We start from the raw sequence: 11,379 nt of genomic DNA on the forward strand, positions 1-11,379 counted from the left end.
CAAAACAGCATTTAGGACTCGATACGGTCACTATGAGTTCCTAGTGTTATCTTTCGGGTTAACCAATGCACCGGCAGCATTCATGGATCTAATGAATCGAGTATTTCAGGATGTGCTCGATAAATGGGTAATTATTTTAATTGACGACATCTTGATCTACTCCAAGACCGAAGAGGAGCACGCTCAACACTTGAGAATGGTGTTACAAAGGTTGAGAGATCAACAGTTGTTTGCCAAGTATAGCAAGTGTGAATTCTGGCTTGAATAAGTTGGATTCCTGGGGCACGTAGTGTCTAAGGCCGGAATCGAAGTAGATCCTGATAAGGTGAAAGCAGTAGTGGAATGGGAAAGCCCCAAGAATGTTACTGAAATTAGAAGCTTCTTGGGTTTGGCTGGATACTACCGGTGTTTCATTGAGAATTTCGCCCGAATCTCAGCACCAATGACCAAGTTGACTAAAAAGGGTGTGAAATTTGACTGGGTAGAGGAATGTGAGAAGAGCTTCCAGGAATTGAAAGAAAGGTTGGTGACTGCCCCTGTGCTGACTATTCCTGAAGGCACAGGTGGAATGACAGTCTATACCGATGCTTCCAAAGTTGGTTTGGGTTGTGTTCTCATGCAACGCGGTAAGGTAATAGCGTATGCATCTCGACAACTAAAGGAGTATGAGAAGAATTACCCCACTCATGACTTAGAACTGGCTGCAGTCATTTTTGCTCTTAAGATCTGGCGACATTATTTGTATGGGGAGAAGTGTGAGATTTACAGTGATCACAAAAGCCAGAAGTACTTCTTCACCCAGAAGGATTTGAACATGAGACAGAGAAGATGGCTTGAACTCATGAAGGATTATGACTGCGATATTCAGTATCATCCCGGCAAGGCTAATGTAGTGGCAGATGCATTGAGTCGGAAGACACAGACTGTGTGGCTCTCATACTTAGCAGTCAGGCCACCACTCGTGCAAGAGGCGATGCTAATGGATGAAACCCTCTTATATGAAGGGGCAACCTTAGAGCTTGAACCTCAACCAGGAAACCTTAAATGGTTGACTGTATCCTTAACGGATCTACAGGTGCATCCGGCAATTAGACAAGAGGTAATAATGAAGCAACCTTTGGATCCTAAATTGCAGCGGATAAGAGTTAAGGTTCAAGATCAAACAATGAACGACCCAGATTTTGCTTTAGCCAGTGACGGGGCATTGATGTTTTGAGGCAGATTGTGCGTACTCGATGATTTGGATATACAAGACAAGAGAGTGCGAGAAGCACATAGCTCCGAGTACTCACTTCACCCAGGAAGTACCAAGATGTACAAAGACCTCAAACAAAGTTACTGGTGGCCAAACATGAAAGTCACCATAGGTTTGTATATGGTGACTTGTCTTACCTGCCAGAAAGTAAAAGCTGAGAGGCATCGACCTTATGGTACTCTTCAGCCACTCCCAGTACCAGAATGGAAGTGGGAAAGGATTACAATGGACTTCGTCACCGGACTACCAAGTACACCTAAGGGAATGGACGCGATATGGGTGATCATGGATTGGCTTACCAAGACTGCTCATTTCATTCCCATCAAGACCAAGTTCTCCATGGCCAAACTAGCACAACTTTACATGGAAAACATAGTGCGCTTACATGGAGTGCCAGTGAGCATTGTTTCAGATAGGGACCCAAGGTTCACTTCCAGATTTTGAAAAAGCTTAGAGCGTGCCTTGGGATCACAGCTGAATTTGAGTACGGCTTTTCACCCACAGACGGATGGTCAGTCGGAGCGAACCATACAGATATTAGAGGACATGCTCAGGGCATGTACAATGGAGATTAGTGGCAGTTGGGAAGAATATATACCTCTTATAGAGTTTGCATATAACAACAGTTACCAAGCTACAATTGGGATGGCCTCGTATGAGGCGTTATATGGCAGAAAATACAGAACTCCTTTGTATTGGGATGAGGTAGGTGAACGTCGAATGTTAGGACTTAAGATGATACAAATGACTTGTGACAAGGTCGATGTTATTAGAGAACGGATTAAAGCAGCTCAGTCCCGTCAAAAGAGCTATGCGGACACCCGCAGAAAAGATATTGAATTTCAGCTAGGAGAAAAGGTATTTCTCAAGATCTCTCCTACTAAAGGGTTGCAAAGGTTTCACAGAAAGGGGAAGTTGAGCCCAAGATACATTGGACCATTTGAGATCTTATCCCGGGTTGGCTCAGTAGCCTACATGCTTGCTCTGCCACCTTCACTTGGGAATGTTCACAATGTATTCCATGTATCCATGCTGAAGAGATACATGCATGATCCATCTCATGTACTACCCATGGAACCAGAGTACCTAGAAGCTGGTATGACCTATACAGAACAGCCAGCTGAAATTTTGGACCGGAAGGTGAAAACCCTTCGCAACCACTCTATTTCATATATAAAGGTGCGATGGGTGAATCATTCTCCTGAAGAAGCATCTTGGGAGGTAGAGGATGAAATGCAAGCCAAGTACCCTCATCTTTTTGATCAACCAGGTATGCAATTTCGAGGACGAAATTTTTCAGAAGGGGGGGTAATGTAATACCCTGCTTCTTAAACCCGGTCTGATTTCACGGTTGAACCAGTTTAACCGCACAGGAACCGAACCAGAGGGAGTTAGAGCGGGTTCCTTATGGGCTATGATGGCAAGGGTGACCTTAAACACCGGCTGGCCTGACAAGTCCGAGCCAGTTCCAGAAGAGACGGGAGTGCCCAAGCCGTGTACATGCACCTACCATAGGGCCATGTACGGATAAAGCAGGTATTATAGCCGTATTTTAAGGTATATACGTATGCTACATCGTATGCCAGGGGTGGGGTTCGCGCCGAGGCCCGAACTCTGTCAAAATCCTAAGTTTTGGCCTCAGGTGGGCGGACAGGTGGGTGCACCCACCCACCTGAGTGACCCATCCATGTGTACTATTCACTTATTTAGGAATTTTATATATAGCATTTATGACTTTATTTTCTTTTCATTTATGACATCCGTACGTTGGTGAGAAGAGTAAAGAGGAGAGAGAAAAGAAAGGAAAGAAGAAAGGAAGAGAAGGAAGAGGAAGAAAAGAGGGATTTCAGCGGCGCCAAAGCTTGATCTTCCCATTCCGACGTCGGAAGAGTGATCTTCAACTCTAGATCTACATTTGGAGGTAAGCAAAGTCGGGATCTTTGAACATTCACCATACCCAAGCTTTAAACCCTTGATTCGAGTAGGGTTTCTTGAGATCTTGTAAATCCCCTTTGAAATGATGAATCTAAGGTTTAATAGATAATTTGTGTGTTGATCTTAAAGAATTTGAAGAGGTATTGACAAGGTGGAAGAAGCACTGTGGGTTTGAAGTGATTTAGAGGGTTTGAAGTCGTTCTTGAGCAAAGAAGGTAAGATGGTTTCCATCACTTGAATCTAACCTAGAACTAGGTTAGAGCCATCCTATAAGACTTGGAAGTGTGAAGAATGGGTTGAGAAAAGCCCTCATTTGAATCCCCAAAGAATGGAGGAGGTTGGGAAGAAATGGTTGTTTTCCTGCCAAGACCGGTGGGCCCCTACCCGCCTGTGGGCACCCACCTGAGAGGGCAGGGGGGCTTCGGGCACAACCGACGGGCCCAACCGGCAGGCCACCCTACCCGCCGGTCTTAGCAGGGGCCCCTGGCCCAACCGACGGGTGCAACCGGTGGGCCCAACCGGCGGGCCCCTACCCGCCGGTCCAAACTGGTGGGTAGGACCGGTGGGCCAGACTGCCCACCTGTTTGACCCACCCGTGTGGCCCCGAAGGTGATTCTTACGTCCGATTGGACCCAAATCGGATGTGTGACCTTCTTTTAACGTTCTAAACATGATTTTGTCATCGAATCTCATTAATTTTGATTCTAAAATGGTGAAGTACTAACCCCGCTCAATTATGTTAGGTTCACCAAATCCTACCCGATTCGCACCGGATCTCACCCGTACCGAACGGGAATCCTTGTATACTACAGGTAAGTGGGGAGAGGACGTTTGGCCTTGTTTCAAGGCATTGTTTGGCATTCATTTAATTATATCTAGTCTAGTCATGCCATCATGAATATGCTATGTAGATTAGTCATTCCTCACATTGTTATGCATATGTGCTATGTTTACTTTCTAAATGCCAATTGAATGAGATGTTTATATGTTGAATGTGGACATCATGGTGTATGATGCATTGATAGACTAGATGCCATAGTCGGCTTGGAAACGAGTGCATTGGTGGCCCGTGGAATGGGACACGGAGGCACTATGCAATCATACTATTGTCATATAGGAGCATGCGGTATTAGGATTTTCACCATCTCGTGCTATGACCCTTCCCAACAGGGGTTAAGGTGTTGGGTTATCATTTGGGGGGAAGCAGTGGTCGTGGTCGCGGTCGTCGGGTCACTGTGGCGGTTAGACATAACGCCTGACGGGTCATGTAGGACAATCAGTAACCCCGGTGGTACATTCAAGAGGGCCAATCGTACTGCTTTTAAATTGCTGGAGTCAACACCTTTATTTTCAGTCATTTACATTTTTGTTGAGAGCCGGTGGACGGCATTGTCTTTACTTTTTCGAGTACTCACGGTGGGCCTTCTCCGGCAGCCCTATGGGTGTATCGCGGGAGGGAGTTCACGGCTCGTACCTGGAGTATACGCGCACTATGGTTGTAGTAGCACTAAAACCAAGGACTTAGTAATGTTACTTAGGTGGATGTGATTTAAAATGTATAGCATGGCATGTAGTGCATATGATGTGTTTTGATGTGTGGACTGCTGTGTGGTCCATCTTACCACTTACTGAGCTAGTGAGCTCATCCCACGTGTACACCCCTTTTTAGATGATTTTGCAGGTCATACATCTGAGGAGCATGGGGTGGGTCCCACAGACGAGTTTCCTGAAGAGGACTGGTGGACCCCTGAGGAGTTAGGGCACGGCGCCGACTGCTCGTGCGAGAGTTGTGCTGTGGGACAGCAGTTCTGAGGCCGAGCTGAGTTCCACCTTTGAGGCCGTGCTGAGCTCAACCCTTGATGCCGAGCTGAGCTCTAGCCTTGTTGCCGAGCCGAGCTGTGTACTTTGATTTTTTTGATGATTTCCTTTATATACTTGATATATGAATTGTACTTTTATTGTGTAATTATCATGCCTTCGGCCCCACATGTATATAATTATTGTTTCACAATTCGGGTATCAAGTATTATGGGATTATTCACAGGTAAAACTTTGTCTTCCGCTGATCTGATGAGCTTATATTAGTTGTGTGTATGTTGTGGTGGAATACAGTATCTGATGATCCTGGCAGGTTTGGGTTAACCGGTGTTAACCCGGTCACTGGCCCGGTTCTGTGAGAACGGGGTGTGACAGTAGCACTTAGGTTTATGATACCTAACCCAACATTCTATATGATGCACAACCAATCACCCAAATCATATATGTAAACATGGGCACCTGCACGTGTCCCATCTTACCTATCTTACCTTTCACATCTCCATTTTATCAATTTCATCATAATAGAAATCATCAAAATAAAAGAATATGCACACACACTAACAATATATGCATGATCAATAATTAAGAAACGTATTAAAAGAAAGGAGGTTAGGGAAGCACCCACTCACTCGAAAAATTTGAAATAATCAGTTCTCCTCCTGGTACTGAATAAGCTCCCACACATCTATTAGGATCTCCTAAAATCATAAATTAGTACACACATATATTAAAATAAATTTAAATCCATTCATTCCCTAATAGGGTCATCTATTATCTCCCCTATAGGCCCTACAGGTCCCTTTATAAAACAACTAGTCTCTGTCAAAAATTGAGGGCAAGCTGGTCTCTGAAAGCTTAACCAGCTGGAGACTTTGGACCAACCAGCCGCCCTGATGTCTCCCACCGGTTGCCCTTTATCTGTAGAATTTTGATTCTTCCAATTCTCTGCAAAATTTCAGCTCTGTTTTTGGTCTAAGCTTCTCTATTTAAGGCCTTCATTCCCATAACAGCAGTATAGTACTTTGATTCATACTAGTTACTAGTCAATTCATAATCCCCATTTTAATTTCTTGATTTTACATATGAAATCCAGCAGAAATTTCAGATTTCTCCTCAAATTGAACCACATGCTTACACAAGATCATGAATTAAGGTGGGATTTCAAAATCCAACTTCTAATGTGATGATCAAACCTCAAATTAGGCAGGCATGCATGTAATCCATGGTCAATTTCACCTTGCATGTGAATTTTAAACCTTAAAACAGTAAAATTGAAATGGGTTTTCACCTTCTTCACATGAAATTTTCTGTTTTAAGAACTTTAGTGAGAATCCTCACATTTTAGACCCAATTGGCCATGAGCATGCAACCCATCTCTGAAATTTTAAGTTCCTTTCAATTAATTCCATCAAGAATAGTAAATTGAACTCCCTAAGAGCACATGCTTGCTGAAATTTCCAAACTTTCACCCCTTCCTATTATTTCTGCCAAATCGGCCCAAACCCATTTCCAATTTCTGAGATTTTTTTTCTCATATTTCAAGTTCATGTAGGTGAGATCTCCTTACCTATTTGTTGAATCTTCCAAACGTAGCCTTAGAAGGTTGATCTCTCTCTTGATCCCCTTTTCTTCCCTTCTCATATTTTCTCCTTTCTTTCTCTTGTTGTCCAAGTGAGAAAAATGTCGCTAATATGGTCGATGGTGGCCTTTTATAGCCCCACTTCATTAGTGGAATATATATATATAACTTGTACTATGTCATATTATGAACATATATATAATTTACTATATACTTAACTTTCAATCATATAATCTTATTATAAACTTTTTTTTAACTTATTTTATCATAACAGACTCATAAAAATAGGTCTACATGTCAAATTACAAAAGTAGGACCCACAATAGCAAAAAATAACCATTTTGTCCAGTTGATAGGCCTGCCTATCTTGTCTTGAACTCTCTAGCCGGTTGAGCTAGGTTTGTTTCCCCTTGAGCTTGTTTAATCCCTTATCATTACCAATCCTTATTAAAGATTAATAATGTCTACCAGTTGACTTTCTTTTCTTGCTGATTCTCCAACACTGTTGGCAAAAGGCACAAGTACATGTTGGGTCATTCTTCCCTTCTTGGCATTCTACTACTGCTAGCCATGCAAATGTTGGTCTCTCCAGTTTGTTACTCTTGTCTGTGCATAATATAATGTAAGAGGTGAAATTTGAGGTGTTACAAGGAAGACAATTGGTCATAGCTCTCCAAATTGAGAATGAATGCCTTGGAATAGTAGAGGAGAACCAAACAATTTTGTACCATGGGACAACTAGAGCAATAGAACGAACCAAATTCCAAGCAAAGTTTGAGGTAAATCAACAAGAGGAATTGCCATCCACAGGATTGTGTCGCCATTATCCCTAAGTCGCAACTTAATACTCGGTAATTTGTTCCACATCTCAATCTAAGAATTTAAAGTACCAGGACCAGGGTCTCATACGCCATCTCGAAGAATGGAAGACACCTTAGCCAACCTATCTGATCCCATATCATATCTAATTCTATCACCATATTTAACAATTAGAATCCCATCAGAGTGTCAATTGACTATTTAGTATTGTAAAATTGAGTTTTTGGGTTCGTCTTGGGTTTATTCTTATATGTTACTTTGGCTTAAAGACTAGTTGTGGACCCCACTAGTAAATCATTAATCAAAATGAGGGTAATTTGGAACATTCACTTTTAAATATAAAGAAACTATAAGGGTGAACTGGGAAAATTGGTACCATACACCACTTAGAACAAATGTTTTATAATGCAATGAACCTTAATGGATAGTTAAGGGTATATTAGACATTTCCACCCAAATGGGGTGGGTTGTAATTGAGTAAAAGTTGAAGGGGTCAATGTGTAACTCCCCGGCTCCATTAACTTTGGCACAATATTATTCTCTTTCAACTAGCCCATCAATCTCTTCCTAGGCAATGCGAGACTAAAATTTGCACACCCTCATTGATCTACCAAATCCCCTAATACTTGCAGTATTCTTGATAGGAACACCTCACAGATCTCTTAGGCGGGTTCACATTTATCGTATTCTTGGATGGGATATTTTGGGTAATGTCCCAAAATAGTACTGGTAGGGTTCTGTTTCCTATTTATATATAGGATGTGTGGGTTATTATCATGCAATTCAATAGTTGGTTGTAGCCTAGACAGAGGTAGAGATTTTCTAAAATCTAGACATTTATTCTCTTCAATTTGGTACCATTTGGGTAGTGGAAGAAGGTGGGCAGTAGATAGGAATTTCTACAAGTTTGTTTGAGATGCACCTTCAAATTGCGTGCATGATCTGATAGAAGGAAAACCCTTGTTGCTATTGTTATCATCTCAGTACAAGACTCACAGATTGTAAAATTTTAATTATAAGTTAGGAATTCATCATCCGATGAACAGTAAAGTGGAATTCGGGTAAAATATTGGAGCTTAACTGAATAAAATTCAAGCTAAAAACCATTTCTGGCTCAACCAACGACCCTTTTGAGGCAACCGGCAAGGCTGGATGGTAACTTTTGAAATCAGTTGGGAACCAGCTGGGCCGGTTTAGGCTATTCTTGTGTTATACCTCATTTTGCGCGGTGATTCAAATGAGACTTGTGTTATAGAATCAATTTCTCTCTCTTCACTTAATAGATTCTATATCAACGGATCAGGAGTGTACGAGAACATTCTAGTATGTGAACCTAATCCAGTCACGTGGATATCTAAGGTTCTAAAAATCATTCCTACCTAGGTTTATTTCCCGACTGTTTTTTTTTCTTTTTGTTAACCTAGGTGTCCGGACCAGCTTACGCGCATCTCGACTAATCCTCGGGGAGACTAGCACAACAATCCATTGCTACAGTCTCCACTTAAATCGCAGATACACATATGGGAATCGAACCTGAAACTGTGCGCCTATCCATACAATCCCCAATTCGCCCTAACCATTTGGGAAACCCACGGATGGGTTCCTAGGTTTATTCCCCGGTTGTCTGCAATGGGTTTTGATATATAACGTATGCTACTATTGTTGTACTTGCAACTCTTGGTAGCAGTCAGGGGAATGGAATCTAAAATTTTTTACCCTAGGAGTGTATTTTCAAACCTACCCCTGGAATTCTATTTCCTTGGCTGCTACCAGGGGTTAGCGGCTACATGACTGCAACCCGGGCAGCAGCGAATATTTTTTTCATCACGCTATGGCATGAAATTCCGATCTCTATGATTACCTTATATTGTGTGTATGATAGTTATCATTATGCTATGAAAGATAACCATAATATGGAATGAATGATTGCATGTTATTACTTTCGCTAATGGTATGGTTATGAGAAATGTTGTGGCATTATGAGAACTATATTATTGATAATGAGCATCCGAATGTTAATGATGGTTAGAGGGCTCTTAACCTAGAGGGGCAAGGAGGGGTGAGTGCATGATGGGAGTTGTGATATGGAGGTTAACAAATGGGAGAATGGACGTTGTATATTGCAATTGTGATTATGGTTTTAAGTATTGGAATTGTACCGGCCGTATCATATTGGTATCAGTTGAGACCGATCCTTGATCTGGATCAGTTACCATATCGTTTTAGGGTAAAACAGTAAAAAAATTGTACTTCTTAAAAAAAGCTAAAATTGACCGATCCGATCTGATACCTATGGTACTTTTGTTAACAGATTGGTTTGATTATATGAAATGAAAAATAATATTTTATGTATTCTCTTGAATTATATTGTGGTGTATATGTATGTGTCGGTGTGAGCAAACTTGGGGAAAGTTTCTCTCAATGAGTAGTTGAGCTCACTCAAAATATTTTCTATCCTTCCCTTTAACTTTTGTATATATGATAGTAAACAATAGACCATCAGGATGAGACTTTCGTGTAAAATTTTGTAGGTAATGTGTATATATATATATATATATATAAATGCGTATTTTGTTGGGAAAAAAAAAGAACAGACGGAACTTTTTACTGCACAATAGAGGTGGCAGCACAAATCCAATGCCCTAAAGCATCTCAAAGCATGAATCCATATGTTGGGTTCTATGTCAAGGGATTCTAGGCCTTGGATCTAAACTGCCGCCTTCATTGTGCAGTGAAGGAGCCGGATCAAAAAGAAAGGGTTACAAGAATCTATTGTAACCGGGATGGTTAGAAACAGATTATCACTTATCTAAATCCATTCAAGCGCAGAGCAGAAAAAAAATTGGAATTTAATCTAGATTCTAGACTGCCGGCCGTGGATGAAACCTTAGCTCCTCAAGCAAAGCTGTCAAGTCGGTATAAGAAGACCCTTCTTCTTCGACAGCTCTTCTCCCCATCTCTTTGAGCTCCATAGCTCGAGTCCTCATACGCTCTGCTTCTTCTCCACCACCCATCAATTGCTCCACAGCCTTCTCTATGTCATCTCTCTCCACTGCTGCCTTTTCCGCTCTAAATGCACCATGTCCATGAGCCCCTACACTCACTCCTACCCTCAGCACTTGGGTTACCAGCTTTTCATTATAGAACTGCTCTGCAAATAAAGGCCAAGTGATCATGGGCACCCCCGCACTCACGCTCTCAAGCGCCGAGTTCCATCCGCAATGGGTCACGAACCCTCCAACGGCAGGATGGTCCAAGATCAAAACTTGAGGTGCCCAATCCGTTATTATCAAACCCTTCCCTTCAATCCTCTCTTCAAACCCTTCTGGCATCCACCTCTGTTCACTCTCATCCTTCGATCTCACAACCCAAATGAATGGGTAACCAGAAGCCTCGAGGCCCATAGCAATCTCAAGCAGCTGAGAAGCAGTGAAACGGGCCACGCTACCGAAGCTCACGTACAGCACGGAATTGGGTTTCTTTGAATCGAGCCAACTCAGGCACTGCTGGTTGTCAGTGGGAGCACTGTTTCCCCTCTGAGCCTTGTCCACAATGTCTCTGTTTCTTAGTGAAACAGGGCCTATGTGCCATGCCTTCCTTTCTAAGACTTTCGTGTAGTGATCAGCATAAGCAGGCTCCAACTCATAGAAGCTATTCACCAATACACCATAGCTCTTTTCCTCTGATTCTCTGATGCGTTGAAGCAAATTGCTCAGCTCGCTTGGTGTTTTCAAGTGTTCGGGCAACTGGGACCTCGTCAGCTTTATCTGGTCAGGAAGACCTGGAACAATGAAGGTTTGGGTCTCGGATTTAATGTTCTCATGAGGTGCATATCGATTCAAGTGGTTCGAGACGCAAAGAGAGAAGAAACTGGTGCCATGAAAAAGGAGCCTGGGTATCCCAAGCTTGGCGGCGATGTCTGTTGCCCAAGGGAAGAACATGTCGGCAACAAGGCAATGAGGGCTATGTGTTT

General features: G+C 42.4%; 1 protein-coding gene across 1 annotated transcript; it reads right to left on the minus strand.

Moving 5' to 3' along the window:
- Positions 1-10,156: 10,156 nt before the first annotated feature.
- LOC122070558 (UDP-glucose flavonoid 3-O-glucosyltransferase 7-like) lies at positions 10,157-11,367 on the minus strand. The gene has a single exon (XM_042634740.1). It carries the CDS (start codon positions 11,345-11,347, stop codon positions 10,268-10,270), a length of 1,080 nt encoding a protein of 359 aa, XP_042490674.1. The 5' UTR covers positions 11,348-11,367; the 3' UTR covers positions 10,157-10,267.
- Between the last annotated feature and the right edge of the window lie 12 nt (positions 11,368-11,379).

Source organism: Macadamia integrifolia, unplaced genomic scaffold (genome assembly GCF_013358625.1).
Source record: "Macadamia integrifolia cultivar HAES 741 unplaced genomic scaffold, SCU_Mint_v3 scaffold945, whole genome shotgun sequence".
NCBI lineage: Eukaryota > Viridiplantae > Streptophyta > Magnoliopsida > Proteales > Proteaceae > Macadamia > Macadamia integrifolia.

Coding starts and splice junctions, on each gene's coding strand:
- LOC122070558 (XM_042634740.1), bottom strand. CDS start 11,347: ATGTTCTTCCCTTGGGCAACAGACATCGCCGCCAAGCTTGGGATACCC.